This window comes from Hemicordylus capensis, chromosome 5 (assembly GCF_027244095.1).
Source record: "Hemicordylus capensis ecotype Gifberg chromosome 5, rHemCap1.1.pri, whole genome shotgun sequence".
NCBI lineage: Eukaryota > Metazoa > Chordata > Lepidosauria > Squamata > Cordylidae > Hemicordylus > Hemicordylus capensis.
In genome coordinates, this window is record NC_069661.1 from 64,056,321 (window position 1) to 64,078,774 (window position 22,454).

Consider the following 22,454-nt stretch of genomic DNA (forward strand, 5'->3'; position numbering starts at 1 on the left):
AAGTCCCCTGAAGGGGCTACAGATAATTTTTTTAAAAATTGTTTTTTAAATATAATAGAAGTCACTATACACATATTCAGACTGGCACTATGTACAGAGAATCAGGCTTGTGAATACTGAGCTGAAGTTTATGAGCTAGGTTGTATTCATTTGCTCTTACTTTGCTTCTTGTGATAAGTGAGTTAAATGTGATGTCTTAATAATATGGCTATTAATGGTGAGTTTGTCTTTGAATCAGTGTGAAATCCTAACCCTCCCCACTGGGAGTTTCTTGCTCTTTCTCTCATTTTAACTGTCTTTCTGAAATACTAGAATATATTCCAAGCAGTGACACAGTTTTCTCTGCATATTGTTTAATTATTTTCAGAGTATCTGGGAAAAGTCAAATTCTCCATTTATTTTTAAAACTTATGTAATAGTGATGCTACAATGCAAAGTAGAGAATTAGACAGGCACTTCTATTTAGTTTTTCCAAGTACACCTCCACATAATATTTGGGTATTTTATGAGCCCTAGCATACTGAAATTTGTAGTTTTCCAGCATTTTTTTTTGTTTGGCTACGTCCACTGCTAAATAGTTTTTGAAATATTAAAAGATTAATGAGCTTGATTTGTATTTTTCAGCTGATATTATGGTAAAGTTATCTGAAAGATGGGTGTCAGATGTTTGGACAGGGGGCGCAATTTCAGTGCTTGCCCTAGGCACTATTTTCCCTAGATAAGCCTCTGCGTAAGACTGAAAAGGCACAACACATAACATGTAATTTTCCCTCAAGGTATTTTGTTAAGATGGATGTTGTCCCTGGAAGTTTTTTTTGCTATATTTTCATTTCACTATTAAAGTGCTTGGCAAACTTGTCTTACAGAACTATGGTGGATATACCCCTGTACCATATTGCAGCAGGCTCTATTTCTATATTGGCACAATTACTGTATCCCACATAACATGCACCTTACCATTATTCAAATTATTTGCAGAAAGAACATATTCTGGCTCTCTGATATAAGTAGACACCATTAAGCTAGCAAGCTGATCCCTAGCACATCTGCCAATGTAGCAGATTGAGAAAAAACTACTACCAGCTATGTAAGTGTAACCCTCATCTTCCCACTGAGCAACTCCCTGGTTGTGAAGACAACTGTAGGGCTCAAGCTTAATTAACTGTGGAAGGGGTGAAGAGAAAAGAAGGTGAAGCAACAGACTCATGTAGCACAGTCTCATCCTTCTCTGTTTCTGTGAATAGAAAGGAGGGAAATGCAGTGGGCTATTTATTAAATATATTTAACCAGAACTAAGGCTTATTCAACAAGGTGAGTGGGGAAGGAGGAAGAAACAATGGGGATGACTCAAACAGGTCTATTATTTCAAAATCAATTTCTAACCCAAACAGCAGAGGTGTCCAGGGTCTCAGTTGGGTCTCTCAGACCTATTCCTTTCTGCCCTTGGTATCTCATGGCCAAATTCAGACATCATGCCAAAACATGGTTAAAAGTACCCAAGGTTGGCATTTTTAACAGTCTAAATGCATCTGCATTTTTTAGTCTGAATTTTCCCCCAGCCGTGGTTCTGTTAGTGCCTCAAAACTTCAATTTGAACCCTTGGTTTCAAGTTGGTTAGGTCGTCTGCTGGCCCCATCATATCTTTTGAATGTGGTGTCTGCTGTAATCTGGGGTTCATGCTGAAGCTCCTCCCACAACCATAGAGAGCAGGCTTAGAGAAGCTCAGAAACACATCTGCTCTAAGCAGCCCATGTCTCTTACTGGCTCTTTCTTGGAGTGAACAATGCCTTCTGCTGCCTAGCAACTTGTCATCTCTTCCCTCCTTTCGCTGTTTGGGACAAGCACATCACATTCCTAGGTTTTCCTCATTTAAAGATACAGAAGTAGAAATGGGCATAAGGGCACAGGGGAGGAATGGTGCACACCCCTGCTCACATCATAGCCAATGGTTTCTGGGTGAGAAAAGCTCTGACACTATGCCCACAGTCTAGCAATGCAGGCAATGCCACGAATGCTAGGATTGAGCCTGAGCGGAGGTAACGAAACCTCCATTACTGGTTCGTGTGTAGCACAACTCTCAGCTTCAGTGCTTAACCTCAGGTACACCTTCCTGTGGTTTGGCATTAAATCTGAACTGGGCCTTTGTGTCCAAGGTGAACCTCTGGCTCAGCTTGGTAAAGGCAAAATGCTGCTGCTTCACATGCTCTTTCCCTTTCTCCTGTTACACATAGTGTAATGGCATAGTGACACACTCACTATGCCATTTGTGTGTGCTTCAGCACACCCTCAAACAAGAAAAACATAACTATTTTTTTCCTTAGCCTGTTTTGGAAGGGAAGTTTTGGCTTGTTGCATCCCAAGATTGACAGGTCATTCTGAAAAGGCATTTCCTCATGGTGCCCCCAGGTCATTGCAAGGCTGTAAAGGACTAAGGAGATGCCCCTCTAATTGCATCTGAGCATATACAGAGAGATTAAGGGCAGACCAAATCAGAGGTACAAAAGGCAAAGGAATGCTAGTTTCCTTCCTATACTATGGGCCTCCACTGATAAGATGACCTTTCACTTCCCCTTTCTCTGTTGTTAACAATATTAGGTGAGTAATGCCAGATAATGCAATGTGCCCCTCACGTTTCTATTCAGAATGTCACCAACAGCAAATCACCTATGAAGCAATTCTATTGTTTAATGAGCACACAAGAGAAAGCTTGACAGTTCGAATTGTTGCTGGTACTATAAAAGAGAACAGTTGCTGGTCAGTGGCGGAGCAAGTCCCCGAGCAACCCCGCTCACCCTGCCCCCGCTTCAGATGTCAGACACGGGGGGCGTGGTCTGGCTCCCGAATGGAGCCACGCAGCTCCGTTCAAGAGTTAGGGCCAGGCCGGCACTGCATTCGCAGCACAGCCAGGAGTGGCTCTTCCCTGCCTTAAAGGCAGGGGAGAGCCGCTTATGGCTGCACTGCGAATGCAGAGTTGGCCGTCCATCTCCCAGATGGAGCCGCACAGCTCCGTTTGTGAGTTAGAGCCAGGCCAGCACTGCGTTTGCAGTGCAGCCAGGAGCGGCTCTTCCCTGCCTTTAAGCACGGCCCAACTCAGGAGCTAAACCAGCACCCCCCGCATGTGACGTCAGACGCGGGGGGGTGTGTCTGGGGCCGTGCTCGTGGCCCCTGATTGGAAGCGGCCCGGGTTCTTTGAACGCATTTGCCTAATGGTGGCTCCACCCCTGTTGCTGGTACTATATCAGGCAGCAGCAATGTGAAGGAGGCGGCAATGGCAAACCCCTCCTGTATTCCACCAAAGAAAACCACAGGGCTCTGTGGGTGCCAGGAGTTGAAATCGACTTGATGGCACACTTTACCTCTAATCTAATTGACACTTGATATTCATACCACATATGGAACAAGCATTCCAAAACACTTTAAGATTTCAAAATATTATCAGTCTTCTCCCAATCAAACTCATGCTTTCAGGACATATTTTTGCTTACAAAACACTCCTCAAAGGTGGCATCGATCTCTTGCACCAACCTCTTGCTCTCATGCACACTACTCTCATAGATCCCATAGATCACCATGTGCTTAAGTCAGCTAGAAAGAAGGACCACAGGTAGAACAGGTAGATGTGAAAAATTGCTCTTTTCTTTTTCTCTCTTTCAGCCTCAAACCTCTGTTCCATTTCCCAGTGCTATGACATGGTAAATGTGCTTTAGGAGTCTGCCATACCCCTTATGGGAAGACTGTCATTAGAGAGTTCGCTAGGTGCTAATTTCTTGCTTAAATATCCTCTTTTCTCTTTCTGTACTCCTTTAGCCCTCAATATGCAACTCTTTGTTTTCAACACACATCTACGTACTTTTATCCTTTCCAACACATCCACACCACAATCAACTTTCCCATGTACTTTAAGAATATAAGAACAGCCCTGCCGGATCAGGTTCAAGGCCTATCTAGTTCAGCATCCTGTTTCACACAGTTGCCCATCAGATGCCACTGGGAGCCTACAGGCAGGAGTTGAGAGCATGCACAATCTCCTATTGTTACACCCCTGCAACTGGTATTCAGAGGCATCCTGCCTCTGAAGCTTGAGGTGACCTATAGCCCTCCGACTAGTAGCCGTTGATAGACCTCTCCTCCATGAAGTTATCCAAACCCTTCTTAAAGCCATCCAGGTTGTTGGCTGTCACCACACCTTGTGGCAGAGAATTCCACAAGTGGATTATGCATTGTGTGAAAAGGTACCTCCATTTGTTGGTCTTAAATTTCCTGGCAATCAATTTCAAGGGATGACCCCTGGTTCTAGTGTTATGTGAGAGGGAGAAAAATTTCTCTCTATCCACTTTCTCCACTCCATGCATGATTTTATAGACCTCTATCATATCTCCCCACAGTCATCTTTTTTCTAAACTAAATAGCCCCAGGTGTTGTAGCCTTGTCTCATAAGGAAGGTGCTCTAGGCCCCTGATCATCTTGGTTGCCCTCTTCTGCATCTTTTCCAGTTGTACAATGTCCTTCTTTAGATCTGGTGACCAGATTTGTACGCAGTACTCCAGGTGTGGCCGCACCATAGTTTTGTATAAAGGCATTATAATATTAGCAGTTTTATTTTCAACTCCCTTCCTAATTATCGCTAGCATGGAATTGGCCTTTTTCACAGCTGCCGCACATTGAGTCTACACTTTCAATGAGCTGTCCACCACGACTCCAATATCCCTCTCCTGTTCAGTCACCGACAGCTCAGATCCTATCGACGTATACTTGAAGTTGGTGTTTTTCGTCCCAATGTGCAGCACTTTACACTTGCCAATATTGATCCACATTTGCCATTTTGTCACCCACTCATTCAGTTTGGAGAGATCCTTTTGGAGCTCCTCACAATCTATTTTGGATTTCATTACCCAAAAGAGTTTGGTATCATCTGCAAATTTGGCCACCTCACTGCTTACCCCTACTTCTATATCATTTATGAATAAATTAAAAAGCACCGGTCCGAGTACAAATCCCTGAGGGACCCCACTTATTACTTACCTCCATTGTGAAAACTCTCCATTTATCCCTACCCTCTGTTTCCTGTCCTTCAACCAGTTAGCAACCCACACATGTATCTCTCCCCTTATCTCATGACTGCAAAGTTTTCTCAAAAGAGTCCTTGATGAGGAACTTTGTCGAAAGCTTTTTGGAAGTCCAGGTATACTATGTCAACTACTTTAATATAATTGTAGGCTGGTCTGAAACAATTTGAAGCTAATTTCCCCCACTTTCAGCAAAGCATAGCTGTGAAGCGTAGTAACTGCCACACATCAGAACAGACCCATCAAAACTCCCCACTCTTCTCTTGAACAAAATCCTTTTTGCTCGCCTTGTGTCTCTGATTCTCTCCAATTCTCCCTCCAGAACTTCAGTCTTCTTCTTGCTCACTTCTCTTCCCTCAGACAAATTCTAAGGCAGCTTCTAAGGACAAAAAAACCTCCTTGCATTCCACCCGGGAGCTGCACTCACAGGGTTACATAGGCCAGTCTAAATTTCTGAACAGTCTTTAAAGGCAGAGTCGTATAGTATAGTAATTCCCATCCTAGCTAACTTGCTTAGGTAGATCTGTGGTCAGTCATCAACACAGACAATACTGGACTAAGTGCCCCAATGGTTTGACAGTACAAGAAAGCTTCATATGTTCAAGACAGAACAACATTCTAGAGAAAACTACACATAGCTATGAGCAGAAATTCACCCCCCAGTTGTTTCATTAAACTCAATAGAACCTCTATTGAATTACTCCACTATTTATTCTCCTCAATTACTTCACTTTAAATCTGCCCTCAAGCCTGCCAGGTGACATGCTTGTGTGTGCCGCACAGACACACAAACACCATGGTAGTATCCAGACTAAGAGTTCCCCTAATGTTACATTTCTACTTGCACATGGGGCAGGAGTGATTTTCACTTATCCCCGCTCCTTCTTCAGCCTACTGTCTCCCAAAAATGTGTTCTTAGTCAAGAGGTCAATCAAGAGCAACTTTTTGAGGCTGGGGACACACAGGGGGCTGCAGCAAGAAGGAGGAATTGGTGAAATTCATCCTTCCAGGCCATTCTGCTAGCAGTAGTATCCAGTAGATGTCTTAATTTGGATGCTACGGACACACACATACAAAATGCTGACATATTTTTGTAATGGCATTATTGTTAGCCGGTCTGTCCCTAGGAGGCAGCAGAGTCTCATGATTACATTTAGTGTTTATTTGCTTAGGACTCATATTTTCATTTATTTCTTGCTATAATTATTTGAGTCATTTCCAAAAACACAACACACTTCTGGAAATGTTTACTAATTCTGCCCCCCAAACATCACACCTACATATTTAAACAGTTTTGTCTAATTTTAATGTCTACATTTAAAAAGTGTGTTAGTAATGTGGTTTTCTAGGTAGTGAACATTTGCCCTCACTTTTTGGGATCAAGCAGTACAGCCACAGAGTATATTTAGTTATTTAATATATTTATATCTTGCTTTTTCATTTTAAATAACAAAGTGGTTGTTTACAAGGGATTAAAACAGCTAATATCGATATAAAAACCACCACAATAAAACAGAAGCAGCAGCAACAAGCAAAATGATCAAAGCATAAAATCAGAGTCCAGCAAGGTATAGAGGCTCCCAAAACAACAAGGTCTTGACCATTCACCTGAAGGTGGTAAGAAAAAGGAACCAACTTAACTTCTTTGTGAAGAGAGTTCCACAATTGTGGTCCAACCACTGAGAAGGCCTTGTCTCTATGTCAAATGCTAATGAAGGACCAGAGAGCAGGCCCCCTGAGGTTGATCTTAGGATCCAGGCATGTTCAAAAAGGGGAGATGGTTCATAAGGAAACCTGGTCCCAGATCATTTGAAGATTAAGACCAACCCTTTATATATGCCCAGCACAGTTGGATTAAGATGGATGTTATGACAATTCACACGCATTAATACTCTGGCAGTCATGTCTAGTGCCAATCTAAATTTCTGGACAGTCTTTAAAGGCAGACTTATGAAGTGTAGTAATCCCCATCCTGGCTAGCTTGCTTAGGTAGATCTGTGCTCTGCCATCATACACAAAGACAAACTACAAATATTTCCCATTCATAAGATACTACCCCAAACTCAACAAGTATTGGCTGAAGTGATTTATCAGGAACAATCTAGTCATAACTCAGTAGCTGGTTTTGCAATACCTGGCATCTAAAAGTTTAAAAGGACTTCAGGTGGCAGGGCTGTGCAAGTTCTTTGGCCTTTGAAAAAGCTGCTGCCAGTCAGAATTCATAGGATGGGGGTATAAAGGCTGAAGTTGGGACACGCTCCTTGAGGAAAAAACTGTGAGATGGGCATGTAGATAGATACGCTCTTTATTACGGTCCCAGACCAGCTTCAAAGATGGGTATGTATTTATTGTTGGTTTTGCTTGCAATATGCATTCCCATACCTTTAAAAGTCTCATGTCTTGCTATTTTGGCACACTTTTTGGTGTGAGGGTAAGTAAGATTTTGAAGGCCCAAGATGGCTAACTTGAAACACAGTCCTGACTACCTTGTTCAGACAAAGAGTCCACCAGTAGATGTAAGATTTCCTGCTGGAAAAAACAAATATCAGATGCTAAAAGGCCAGGCAGTGAGCATTAGCTTGCTGAGGAAGGCGGTTCTTCAGAGAAAAGACAATTTCTGCCCTCTGACATTAGCTTCCCCTTCATTTCGTTCCCTCCTGGGCAGCCTTCTGAATTCTGTAACCTACTTCCACAGTAATTTGTTGGAGGCAGGTTCCTTACAACTCACTGAACTTTCCACTGGGAGTAGCTCCCGTTTTGAGCCCAGTGAGAGGCCTCATCTGCAAGACCTCTAGTTATTGTCAGGTTTAGGCTTTTTTCTCCATCATCAAGACATGGAAAGTTGAATTGAGCAGCTTGGAGTAAATAGCTCAACGGTTCAGAAAAATTTGAGACTATCCTAATAATGAACATCTAGTCCTTAGAAGACCAAATCTTTTGGGCACTGATGACTGCTTTGTTGTTCTTGTATTACAGGCCTGCTCAACTTAGGCTCCCCAGCTGTTTTTGGACAACAACTCCAATAATCCCCAGCCACAGTGGGCAATGGCCAGGGGTTATGGGAGATGTAGGGCAACATCTGCAGGAGAGCCAAAGTTGAACAGCCCTGTTGTATTGTGATGCTGCCTCACAATCTGATGAATTTTGCTACTAATAGTTAAATTAGTGGTACAAAACCCTTGAATATTTGTTTGATAGATTAGTCCAGGCAGACTTCAGGCTTGCGGGATATACTTTTTTAAAAAGCAGAATTTCTGAGGTCCATCCACAGCAGCTAGAAATAAAACTAAGCAGAAGCAAAATTGGGGCTTAGAAGTAGAGCAAATATCTATGGCTCCCCTTCTAAGTAAATATCATAAGCCACAAATTGGTATATCTTGTATATGAAATACATATATACACACACACACAAATATCCATCTACCCCTACCTGCATCTGAGTTACTGAAGATCACAGTGAGGCTATTCACACGATTGCAGAAAATCGTGTAACCCGCTTAAGTAGCCCGCCCCTAAAACCGAGTTTGCGGAGCGAGCACTCCGCAAGCCTGGGTTTTTTGATCGTGAGTAGCCATGACGCAGCTCCGCACCATGGCTACAAATGAGGAGACCCCTGGAGGGGAGGCAAAAAGCCGCCTCCCGGCTCCGGGAGTCTCACCAGCATGCCCTGAGCACTCACGCAGGGCATGATGGAGCTTCCGGGGGCTGATTGGCCCCCACTCCCCCCAGCCCCCACCCTGCTCATGTGTGGGGAGAGCAGGCTTAGCCTGCTCTCTCAGATCACTCTCCAAAACCAGGTCTCACTGATCGTGAGACCCAGCTCAATTTCTGACAAAAGGTTGCCAGGAGAGCTGCACAAAAAACTAGTCTAAGGCAATCAATTCATACTCATATTTTACATGTAAGGAACACAGAGGCTGAGAGAGAAGCAATTAACACAAGACCAGCCATAGCAGAGTTTTAAACACACTTTGCAAGTTTACTTCCTATTGTTAAACTACTAGGAGCTGAAAATTCTTGCTGATCTAGTGCACCTAACCCAGATACCTACCAATAGCAGTCTGCCTCATACCATCACTACCCAGATGTGGATGGCTTTAGAGGGGATTAGAAAATTAAACAGAACCAAGGATATAGCAATGCTGTTTTCATGATGGCCATATGGAACATCAAGATTCAGAGACAATAAAGTTGTTCACACGACCAGCTCAGGCTTGGACAGCACAACCTAGGTAGAACGACTTGTGTGGAGCACTGGGATTGGTCCAAATCCTGGCAACACTGGGGTAGCCCAGGTTTTTTTTATCTGGGCTAATAGTAAGGTAGAATTATGTAAGCATGCCCTTCTATCCCACTTCCTGATTGTGTGGCTGCTTGGGCTGCCTGAAGTCCAAGCAGCCACAAAGCCAGGCAACAGGAGCATCCGGCAATGGGGAAATCCCCCAAAGCACCATGCTGCAAATGCACCATGCTCCCAAGCATTGTGGGGTGCCAGAGAACTTCTGTATCCCAGTTCTGTCACTTGCCTGTGTGCCACATGAGTGGCAGAGCTGTCAGGGGAACGGCGACCATCTGCAGGGAGGCAGGTAGAAGCCTGTCCACTCCATTGCCTTGTCCTTGCATAACACAACTCTTTCCCTTGCATTCTACAAATACATTTACTTTTCATAATGTTTTGGGACTACTATTTCTCATCACAGCAATAGTTACCATAGCTCACAGATGCAACTTGTCTCTCTTAAAATGTGTTCTATTGGGCTTTTCCTCCCTTAACTTTCTCATGTGGGATTTGATACTGTGGCAGAATAGATACTGTAGAGGCAGAGAGATCCATAGCTCCTCAGGATCTCTCTGCCTCTGCAGTTACAGCTTGGTCACCCTTTCTTTAGGTATTTTGTAGGATACTTATTTTCAGCATGCTGCTAATCTTAAAAAGTTGCACATAGTGCTAAGTCTGGACCTTAGCAAGACTTAATGTTTTGTCCTAAGTTTTATGGGAGAGATTTGTTGGTATTCTAGTGGCTTTGAGAGTTTGCCCATGTAACAACTTTAGTGGTTAAAACTGTAGAACATGATTATTATTATTATTTTGTAATTTTTACTCTAGAATTCAAGAACAAATATCAGTCCCTCATTTATGTGCTTTGCCTAGCAGATCTGCCAGTTTTTATATACACTATCTGTTAGCAGACAAGGTCCATAGCATTATGCTGGAAATGGCAAATTTCCTGGTAGTGGCAGAGAAGCCCCGAAGGTTACTGGTGAAGTGAAGTTGTTCATGTTTGTACTCATCTTGGGATTTGCATTAGCTATATATTGTAACTCAGTTTGTATACGGGTGAGCATATGGTGACTTTTTTGTGTGTGCATTTAACATTCTGGTCTATGGCCTTTAATAAATGGATTGATATTCAAATGACAATTATCAATTAGGCTGTTTTTCTAAAACTATCCCACATTTATTTCATTCTAATGGCATGTTAAGTGCTGAGACCACATAGGCGCCAACAGGCAACAAATGGATACACACACACACACGTGTTGTGGAAACTACCCTGCTTTCTGAAGGACAACATCTGCTCCAAGCAGGCCTAGCTCTCATAAGACAGGGTTCATACTCATAATAATGCCAAGTTTTCTTTCAAGTCACCACCACCACCAGAGACTCTTTCCTGGACAATCTTATGACATATTTCAGCTACAAGACAGCAGCAAAGCAAATATGCCAGCAGCTATGCAGTCAGCTGGCCAGGAACTAGAGATATTAGCCCCACATACCCATCTGATATGATTGGCTGGCAGAGATCAAACCAAGGAAATATGGGCTCACCATCTGGCCAACAAGGAAAGTCAGCTGATGAGTTAGGAGTAACATTCTTGGCTTGGAAACCCTCTGAAACACATATCAATAGGTACATCTGGATAAAAAACAAAATAAGGCACAGCTCTCCTCCCCACTGTACTTCACTCATTGAATCTTTGGCCTTTTGAGGCTCAAGGGACACCTGTTTATTCAGGTGTCAGGTTTGTTTTCCCATGCCCCCGTAGGTCATAGCTAGGGATGTGCACGGAACCGGGCAGGGATGGTTTGAAGGGGCGAGGGCCCAACTTTAAGGGCAAGGGAGGGTGCACTTACCCCTCCCTCTGCTCTTCCCCCACCGGCGCTCGGTTCCTGTAAAATCCTTCGGGGTGGCAGCATACCTCCCTGCCACCCCTTCCCCTCTTCGGCCGGAAGTACCAGGCACACCCAGTACTTCCAGCCACTTCTGGCTGAAGAGGGAAGGGGCAGCAGGGAGGTATGCTGCCACCCCAAAGGATTTTACAGGAACTGAGCGCCGGCGGGGGGAAGTGGGGGAGATATAAGTGCTCCCTCATCAACCCTTAAATCTGACCCCTCCCCCACTGCCAAACGTTCGAACCGGCCAGTGCTCAAGCCTCCTGGCCATTGGCTGTATTAATAAAGACTATATGCTCAAACCTGTTCAGAGGCCTGTATAAGTGCCTCCAAACAGGTTCGTGCACATCCCTAGTCACAGCAAAAGTGGAGGAGGAGGCTTAACTCTGATGTCCTGTAACCTTTTACCACAGGTCTGCCTCACAAGATATTATACCAACCACACAGAACTTACTGAAGAAGCAGGAGTGTAGCTATAGAAATTGAATAAATAAATATATATCTCTCAGATCAACATTTGCTGTTGCTTTAGTTAACACTTATATCTATAATCTCATACATAGACGTATTCACATTTCTTGTACCGTACTCTAAATATCTAGTGCCGAGTCACTTGTGGATGGTGACCAAACACTAAATACACTAGTAAGTAGGATCAAGTTTCTCATAAGTTTCTAACAATGATTTATATACTGTTTCCCCTAAAGGACTAAAGTTCATCAAAGTGCCTAACATATTATTGCACTCATTCTTACACCAAATAGTCCTATATTGTATGGTAATCTCTGATATTTGAAATGGCATTTTCAGCGTACACATATCATTTTCTCAATCACTATACCACAAAAGCTCCTGGTACCAAGGCACAATTCTCAATGGGATCAGAACTGAAGCGCTTTCTAGTACCTTAACAGGGATGTGATCTTGGTTGTTGGGTTCTGAGACAAGGCGGTCATACAGGATAAAGGCTGAAACAAGCAGGTCAGGGTCCACCAAGCCAGAGGAAGGAGTGTGGTCAAGGCTACATCAAAGGGTTGACTTCCAAAGAAGACAGGTAAAGTGAAACGAGGCATCAGGAATCTGATGCTACGCATAGCAACAAGTTGGCCACACAACTGTCCCATCATCCTAAACTAGACTTGATATGCCTAGGTGGTGGTATTGGCTTGTTGAGTCAGCTGATAATTAAAGCAGTGTAGGTGATACTCTTGATACTCTTGCAACACTCATCAGGGTCTGCAGAGGAGGCAGAGAATCAGTAGAGCAGGAAGTAATGTGCAGATCCTGACTGATCTGTATGCCCAACGCACACACCATGGATGCCTTACAACAAGAACCTTCTCTACAAATGCTGTACAAATTTATATGGAAGCTATATAAGTGCTAAACCAAGTCCTGATTCAAAAAAACTATCAATCACAGGTCAGCTTCTATTCCCTAAACCTTGTTTCTGAAATCTGTTCCTATAATCAGGAATAATTCTGCAAGCAGCTGAATTCAAAGCACACAATGCAGAGTAAAGAGAATTAATCCCATATTAAACATTAACAAGACAGGAACAAAATAAAAGATACTGTATTGGTTTCAATATTCAGTATAAGAGCAACAATTCAGGAAAATGAAAGCAAGTAATTTTGAACAAATGCCAAAGGTAAATATCTACACTGCCTGAGAAAGTTGAAACACCTTATGAAGGGGGTATGTTTAATTATATTTGTTTACTGATGATCTATTCAGTTCCTTTACTGGCAAACTTGCTGGCCAATCTCACCCTCTCTAATTTAAGCCTATAGACAGAATGAAACATTCCTCTGTACAGGCCACAAATGAACGAACGCTGACCTTGATTTAATATATATCGCAAACATACCAACAGCACTGAAGACTATACATAACTTGAAACCATTATTAACATATAGTACAACTTGAAACAATTATTTTAAACCCATCTTTTTCTCTTTTTAACTCTTACCTGATTCTGAGCAGGTAAATTCTTGAACATCCCCAAATGGGTTACGAGGTAAAACATCATCACAAAAGCTAATTAGATCTCCTTCCCCACATGGTGTACTTGGCAATGAAGGTGCTGAAAGGTTGCTTGCAGGAGGCTCCCCCAGTGATCTGAAGGCATTTGACTGGGAAGCTACGGAGAGCCTGGGAGCAACACTTGCTGGTTTCAGTGGAACCATGGGAAGAGCAGGGCTTTCAAAAGAGAGTGACTTCTTGGGAACAAGTGGCCTAGGAGCAGGAGTGGGGGATTTTCTCGGTCCTTCACTGTTCTCTGCAGCCGACTGGGTCCCTGCATTGAGCAGCCCATTGCTACTGCTTTTTACAATACCTGGTTTGGGTTTCTTTGGCAGTTCAGGCTTGGTTATAATGCTGCTCCTGACTTCCTGAGGCTGAGCATTCTTTTCCTGCGAGGGGGCCTTTAATTTGCTTTCTGTCCATGAATCCCACTCACCTGAAGCCCTGTTAACCCCTGGCTTTGGTGCTACCACAGGTTTTTTTGCACTAACTATGGGCTTGGGGCCTAATGAGCGTGGAGAAATTTCGAGCTTCTTTGTTAATCCTGATGTTTCTGTATTCACTTGCTGTTCAAAAGCTTTAATCCTTGATACTATGCTACTTTGGCTCTTGTCTGTATCCATACTTTCTGTCACCATATGACTATCCCAAAAGCTGTCATCTAGTAGTGATACCAGATGAATTGAGTAGGTGTCCTTTTCACTCTTTGACTGGCTTGCTTCGTCCTGATTGTCTTGTGCGTTATTCTGAGTATCTCTAACAACAGGTTTCAGATTGCCTTTTGATCTTGGTTTTGGCACTGGACATACCACAGCATTGGGTTTCTCTTGACATGTCTGCTCTTCCAAGACAACTAGGAGTTCCTCATTTTTTGAAGGATTGTTGCACAGCAGAGATGATGAAGGTCTGGGTGGCTTGCAAGGAATTTGTATAGCTGAAAAAATTAATTCTTAACATTATGGTCTTAAACATATTTTGATATATCTAAACTGAACTTGTTTATTAAAATCTTATGCCATCCTAATGGTACAATGTAGTCTCTGTAAATACAGTTGGTGATCAGTGATGTGGCTGTTACTTACACCATAACCATGTGGGCATGTTACCATGGCAAGTAGTTTGTATGAATTAAATCCCCATGCAGCTGTGGCCAGTTCAATTACATACAAACATTCTAAGGAGGGGGTTTGCACTGGAGTAACTAAAACCAAAACTGTTAAGGAACAGCTTCCTAAAGTGGCTTGCCGCATACAGTTGCACTTATGTGGTTGGGTTTGAATGGGAATTAATGCACACAATATATTTATAAATTCAGCCTCAGTCACAAAATTTTATATTGTCAAAATAAAATTGATTCTATAAAAACAAAAGAAGATTGTTGAACATGTATATATCATAAAGGTGTCTGATTCAAGACAGTATGCTCACTATCACAGTAAAAAAGAAATTGAATTTTTGTTAATGTTTAACAGAATTCTCAAGAAAATAAAAGGATCTTTAGCAATTACTAAAGCAAAGATTATTTGGGGCCCTTTACTCCCACTCCAAGGGGTATGAATTCTGAATCCTGGAAATGATTAATGAAGATCATGTACAACTAAAGCCACAATTTTACACCTTACTATTTAAAGACTTAGAAACATCAGAAAAGTCTTAATAATGATAATCTCCCATTATTAAAGTCTTAATAATGATAATCTGTCCTAGGTCTACATCAAATACAAAATATTGCAATTTGTGTTATTCAGCTGAGGGCTAAGTTAGTCTTTCATGGACCATGCTAGCCTGCTATTTAATTATTTTTTTTTTAACATTTTATATCCCGCTCTTCCTCCAAGGAGCCTAGAGCGGTGTACTACATCCTTATGTTTCTCCTCATAACAACCCTGTGAAGTAGGTTAGGCTGAGAGAGAAGTGACTGGCCCAGAGTCACCCAGCAAGTATTATGGCTGAAAAGGGAATTGAACTCAGGTCTCCTTGGTCCTAGTCCAGTACTCTAACCACTACACCATGCTGGCTCTGATATTGATATTTAATATATAACAATGAAAGAGCAAGACTTCATAGAAACAAGAGACAGATAAAAAGGAAAAAGGAAAAGGAAAACATCTACAATACATGGCTATAAAATTTCATTCAACTTCTGTTAAAGTTATGTACCTGGAGTGGTTTCACATTCACAGAGAATATGCAGATTACTTTTCACATTAATCCCTGGCAAACTGCTGATTATCTCTTCTGGAAAGTCTGTCTGTGTTGAAGATGTAGCAGTACATCTAGAATTAGCAGCACCAGAGGCATTATTGTTACTGGTTGTGTTGACTTGCACTTGATTGATCTCTTTGATTACCTGCTCATAAGAAGGTGGCTGAAAAACAAAAATGATTGACAGATTCAGGTGAAACACAAAGTTGCAGCATTTCTGAATGAATGAAACACCTCTAAGTGCTGATGACAATAAATGCAGTTATATCACTACATAGCAGAGCTTGCATTCAAATAAACTTCAACCAAGTGGGGGACTCAGTGCCTGCTTACCTCAGCTGGAACAAGTTCATTGGTTCTCCAAGGAGCCTGGGTGTGAGAAGACTGAAACACTAGTCCCTGTTGAGGGACATGACTTCCACCTGGAAACCAGGTGGATGGCCCAAGTGGCTCAGCTGCAACTATTGTAATTTCAGGACGCCTGAAAGGAAGAAAAAGGGTTAGCCCATGACTACTGAAGTATTTATGGGAATCCGAGCACTTAAAGTTGTTTCTAACCTGGACTCAAGTCTACAAAATATTTTTTTTTTCATTCTGCAAAACCCTAGAATACGTATCAGCAGTATTATTCACAGCCATGTGTTTTGACATGTTGATGATGTCTTAACATTCCTATCTATGAAAGGCAGTAGCAATCCCAAAGAGTTTCCCCTTCCAAGTACTAGAATGTTTCCAAAACAAGAGTTTTGTTGTTTCAGCTTGTTGCAATTAAGGGCAAATGGGGTGAGTGGGCGACAAAATGGCAAATGCGGTTCAATGTAAGCAAGTGTAAACTGTAAGCAAAGTGATGCACATTGGGGCAAAAACCACCAACTTCACATATACGCTGATGGGATCTAGCTGTTGGTGACTGACCAGGAGAGAAATCTTGGAGTTGTGGTGCATAGCTCATTGAAAGCGTCGTCTCAGTTCACGGCAGCTGTGAAAAGGGCTAATTCCATGCTAGGAATCATTAGGAAGGGGACTGAAAATAAAAATGCTAATATTCTAATGCCCTTATAGAAATCTATGGTGTGGCCACATCTGGAGTACTGCGTACAGCTTTGGTCACCGTATCTTAAGAAAGATATTGTTGAACTAGAAAAGGTGCAGAAGAGAGCAACAAAATGATTAGGGGCCTGGAGCACCTTCCTTATGAGGCAAGGCTACAGCATCTGGGGATCTTTATCTTGGAAAAGAGGTGACTAAGGGGAGACATGATCAAGGTGTATAAAATTATGCATGTAGTGGAGAGGGTGGACAGAGAGAAATTTTTCTCCCTCTCTCACAACACTAGAACCACGGGTCACCCCATGAAACTGAAGGTCAGGAAATTTAGGACCGACAAGAGCAAGTACTTTTTTACACAGCGCATAATTAATCTATGGAATCCCTTGCCATGGGATGTGGTGATGGCCACCAACTTGGATGTCTTTAAAAGGGGCTTAGACAGATTCATGGTGGACAGGCCTATCAATGGCTACTAGTCTGGTGGCTGTGGGCCATCTCCAGCTCAGAGGCACGATGCCTCTCAATACCAGTTGCAGGAGAGCAACAGCAGGAGAGAGGGCATGCACATACCTCTTGCCTGTGGGCTCACCAGAGGCATCTGATGGGCCACTGTGTGAAACAGGATGCTGGACTAGAATGGCCTCAGGCCTGATCCAGCAGGGCTGTTCTTAATGTTCTTAGGGCAGCTGTTGCACTTTAAGAATGCTACAGTGCACTATAATACTTATTAGGTGGCCCAGTCGCCACCAATAGGGAAACTACGTGCATGTGTGCATATACTTTACACACCATAGGCCTCTTAAATATATAGATCTTAACTCTCCCAAACACACCATGTGTTGCAATGATGGGCACTTTGCAATGGAGCGTAAAACCTAAAGACAGAAGTATTGTCAAAATTAGATGTATTTTCAAATATGAGAACAGGTAATGCAATGAAAAGGGAGAGAGTGAAAAAACTGTAGCTGAAAATATGAGAAATCAGATAATACACAATCACAACATGCAGATATAGTTTCCCCTTGGCATACTTTTGTACTCTCCTATTTCTCCTCCTTGTTTAGAAGATTATTATTAATTTTATTTAATTTTAGTGGCTGACATGATGTGCAGCACGAAGCTGGAAGGCTCCATATCAGGGCTGCAGCAGTGCTGCAAGGCAGTCCCAACAAAATGGTGCTGTATTTATTTCCATTCTTGTAAATGGGGATAAATGCGGTAATACTGCTTCTGCAAATGCCAGTTTTTAAAAGCACTGGGGCTGCATGCCAGCACTGCTGCAGCCTCATGAAGTTTTCTGGCTTCATTAGGCTGTGCATCATATCAGAGTATGTTGTTGTAAGAAAAACACTTTAAAATACTTTAACAGAAGTTTATTTTTAAAGAGATCTATAAAAGGCTGTTCTTCCATATAGTCATTTCAACACATACTTGCCAAGTGGCATATTTAGGAACAGGTGGTGGTTCCTGCATATTAATGCTAGGTTATGAATCTAGGACAAAATGTTGTAAAAGATGCACAAATACGTGTTGAGCTATGGGAAGTTTTAAAAGGAACCCAGAATAGGAAAGAGGACCAACTCTTTCCACAATGAGGCACTCTTTGATCAATCAGCTCAGGAAATGATTAAAATGTTTTTACAAGGCAAACAGTCTATTTTAAAGTGTAATCATTTTGTCTTTCACTTTTAAAAGGAGAGAGAGAAAATGAGCACTTAAAAAATAGAAGAGATTATATGATGGCCCTGTTAGCAGGATTAGGATAAAGATAGCAGGATTAAACAACATAAACATAAACATTTATTTTAGTAGCAACATAACAATTCTACCAGAACTATTAATTTAAAAATAAGTATTAGATCATACCTTCTTTCTCTTTGCTGTTCGCTGTGACCAGATGTCCGAGAAGCTAGTGGTTTTTTGTTGTTAAAAGAAAGGGAACAGTTTATGTGGACAAGTGCTAATATAAGTTTTATGTTTACTTCCAACATTCCTTGCCAAATAATTTGAATAACTGACTGTACATGCTAATTAATAATAATCAAATGCATTCATTACAAAATTATAAGGATAGTTAAACTAAACAGTCAGTGTCTTAAAGTCCTTTAGCTTCAGTTTTTGAGTGACATTTTATGACTGGTATCAAAGAATTGTCACAATATATACCTTGGGGCTTGAAGACAATTGTCCAGATCAGATGTTACACAGAGTCAGTACTGAATTCTAGTTTCAAAGAATTTCCCCTTGCCTTAGGCACATACACTCCCCATCTCCTGTCTGCATGTTTAAATCAGCATATGCAGCTGAGGTTGTCCCACATTTAGATCCTGGTTTATTTGGAAGCTCTAGCTAGGATAGTCCAGTTCAGATGTCAAGCTAGAGCTTGGCTTGTTATAAAACCAGGATAGAAAGTAGAATCCTGGCTTGTTATAAAGGATTGAAAGTAGAATCCCTCTTCCCATAAACATGCTTGAGGCTAGAGGCATTGTGTGAAACCAGAATTCCATCCAGTCCACATGACCTCAAAATCAGACCTATGTGAAACGGATAAATTTGGCTAATAACAATACTGAAGAATAAGTGCTTGAACAACAAGTTACTAAAAATGAGATGACCCCTTGATGAATCCCAGTATTCATACAGGTACCTTCAGCATGTCAAATGTCCCTTTTATTTAAACAGAGACAGAAGATCTACTTGCACAAAAGGATGAGTACAGTCATCCCTCACCAACAGTGGTTTTCCCAATCACGGTTTTAGTATCCGCAACTGGGAAATCATGACCGGTCTCACCAACCGCAACGCAAGTATTCATTATTTGGCAAGATTTTTTAGTGATTTAGGGAGTTCCTCACAATTTTGGGGGGTTCAGAGGTTCAATCAACTCATTCCTCTTGCTGACCCTGCCAACTCATCACAATTTACAGTGATTTTGAATGTTTGGGGGTGGGGGTTCAAAAGAGCCTTCAAGCTTCTTCTTCTTTTTTTGGAGGGGGCGGGTTTCAAAATTTTCCAGAGGTTCAATTTGCCCACTCCTCTTGCTTATTCTTGGTGATTTTAGGGGATTTCAGGTGTTTTTTGGCAAATTTTTGGTATTTTTTCTTTGATTTTTCAGTCTTTTTGTGACCGCAATTCTCCCAGGATTCCCATTGACTTCAATTGCTTGCCAACTGCAAATTTGTCAATGAGTTTTTGCCAGAATGAAACCCTTGCAGTTGGCAAGGGATAACTGTACACCTATGTAATTGCTTCCACCATTTAAACTACAGAGGCAGACGCTTAAGCTAAGCATATCTGTGTGTATTAGAAAATAATGTAGGCAAGGGGACAGGTCATCTATTCCTTGACCTGCTCTTCTGAGGCCCCCTCCCCAGTGTCCATGCTTTCCAAAGACATGGTAGGGGCTGGGACAGGAAGCTCCATGAGCACTAAACTGATTGCAAAGGCAGCCCTAGCATACTTATGGCACTATTAAAGTTATTAAATAAGAATGGTGATGTTAATAAGTTATATTTGTAATGCATTTTATTAAGCAAAGTAAGTCCACAACAGCATCAAACCAATATTTTTATTAGCATATTAAATTTTTATTTGACTACAACCTTTCTAATTTGTCCTATATAATTAAAACAATAAGTAATTTAGCCAGAAGACATGTTTGCACAGCAGGATGATTTAGAGAGAGAATTTCATTTTCTTGTGCAGACGCAAACGACCCTAATTATGCTACTGCAGATTCATAGGAGAAATCAGTAGATCACCAGAGAGGAATGGATAGCACACACATACCTCTTCCACGGGGCATATTTGATGTGCACTATTCATGAGTGCTAGAGGAAAAAGAGAAGGGGTTAACAGCAGAGGAAGAGAAAGTGAGAAAGAAAAAAAGAACAAACCATGCTAACTATAAAAAGCTGGACTGCCGTTGTTAGTTGCACAAAGATAGCACAGTATTTCCTACTGCCAAGGAAAACTCCAGCAATTGTTTAAAATGCTTGTTTGTTTTAAAAGGAACAAATTCCAAATTTAGTTTTGTTTTTGTTGTTTAAGCAGCAACTTAATATTTATTTTAACAGTATATTTCATCAGCTAGAGTTCCCCTTGCTTTAGTGCACTGTTCCAGGACAAAGACAGTTATCTGAAACCACGTCATATTGCTGAGTTTAAGTGGAGCTTGAGTCTGCTACTTAGAAGTATCATGTTTTGCAGTCCAGAACAACATGCAAATCATTTTATCTGCAATGGTAGCAAGTTTAATCTGTGTTTTAGGGTTATCAGTTTTGTGACAGAGTTTTAAGTTTTTCTCTTGTCAACATTTGCTATGAAAATAGACTGGGTTTACATGAGAATTAACCACACACTCCTTTTAAGCTTTCCTTAGCTTTACATTCTGGAATTTGTGAAGATGTTTCTTTCTTTTGTCCTGAACCACGGTAAGGGTTCAGAGTGTCCCTTAAACCATATGCAAGAAACCATTCTTTCAAAAAGGGAGGACAGGCATATTACACAAGCTTACACTAGGTACCGGTAGTTCCTTTGCAATCCTCCTGGGATAAAAACTCCCTTGTAAAAGTTTCTACCAAATCTGCTCATATCATAGTTAGATTCTGCTCCCAACACGCTTGTCGAGACAGAACACCATGCAAGAGCAAGAAGCACTTTTGCTTGGGAGAGGGTTGTCTGGTTTCCTTTCCTACTGCAGCCCTTCATACTACACTGAACATTCAGTCTACCAACCTTCAAAAGCAGCTTCAAGGACTCTGTACCCTGCAAGGACTAAGGGTACAAAGCCAGAAAAAGCTCTCTTGGCCAGTGTTTCCACAGTCATTTTTAGAATGATGGATGTTTCTGGCATACAAGGCTATGAGAATACTCAGATTAATGAAGGGTGATTTGTCTAAAGAAAGAAAATATTACTCCAATCTGAGTTCTTTCAGATTTGAATTCTGTAATCCATAGAACAACATTAGTGTGTCACGATCCAACATGTTCATAACAAAGCTAATTTTGTGATCTAGATGGACCTAAAGATTCCTGCTAAATTGGATCTCCATGGGGAAAGAAGAAAAAAAACTTAACTCACAATTTTCTTAATACTTCCTGACAGCAACTGATATGATGAATGTTTCTCCTTTTTCATGCCAAATCTTCTATTAATCCTAATATGTATGCACATTAGTAGGTCTGATATTTAATTTGTATGGAAAAATATCTTCAATCCACCTATCCACTGAACCGAAAACTATTAAAACCCAGGAACACAGACACCAAAAAATGCTAGCAAAACATTTGATGTGGAAACAGTCAAAAGGAAATACACTCATGAAACATGCAAAACACGGTTGGTAAGAGGAAAATACAGTATCTTGTTAAAAATAAATACACTGGATGAAACGACACATAAGCACAATTTTCAGCAACCAAGAGTGAAGATAAATAGTGGGAAAGATTAGAATACAAAATGGGTATAATCCCCAAGGGAGAAGCGAGGAAAGAAAGTAAGGTCCTTTCCATCAGCCTGCCTGGCCCAATTGCCATCTGGTCCCATAGACTTCAGCTGCAGCTAGTCACTCTGAAAGGAAGTGGTTAGAAGAGAGGTTGAGACCTTTCTTTGTTCTGACCAATTTCTGACCAAATATCTATACTGTAGATATTTTGTTGACTGCCTTGAGCTGTTCTGATAGAAAAGAAAGGCAGGATATTAAATAAATGCACATATTTCTAAAAGGGAACCAGCCCTGCAACTTATTATTATTATTAGGGACAGACTCATCTGGGTTTGGGAGTTTCATTCGTCAGAAGCAAGGGCTTTGTGTATAGGATTATTAGATGATCAGTATTTTGAAACTAAGATTATACACAATTAACTGGTGTTGGCTATAATTTCCTTAAAGTTCAATAAAAGTAAAGTTAAACAATATAATGAAATATTT

The 22,454-nt window shown here is 41.4% G+C and overlaps 1 protein-coding gene across 6 annotated transcripts in view; it reads right to left on the reverse strand.

Moving 5' to 3' along the window:
* Positions 1–22,454, reverse strand: part of SH3D19 (SH3 domain containing 19) — a 124,343-nt gene that overhangs the window by 45,300 nt on the left and 56,589 nt on the right. For 3 of the 6 annotated variants that reach the window (XM_053256388.1, XM_053256387.1, XM_053256392.1), the window contains exons 4-7: positions 18,388–18,430; positions 15,805–15,952; positions 15,427–15,634; positions 13,214–14,200 (exon numbers count right to left, since the gene is read on the reverse strand). In XM_053256388.1, the coding sequence (XP_053112363.1) occupies positions 13,214–14,200; positions 15,427–15,634; positions 15,805–15,952; positions 18,388–18,430 (1,386 nt within the window). Of the gene's footprint in view, positions 1–13,213; positions 14,201–15,426; positions 15,635–15,804; positions 15,953–18,387; positions 18,431–20,310; positions 22,094–22,454 lie in introns of all 6 variants that reach the window. The other 3 variants (XM_053256391.1, XM_053256390.1, XM_053256389.1) reach the window with 3 other exon arrangements.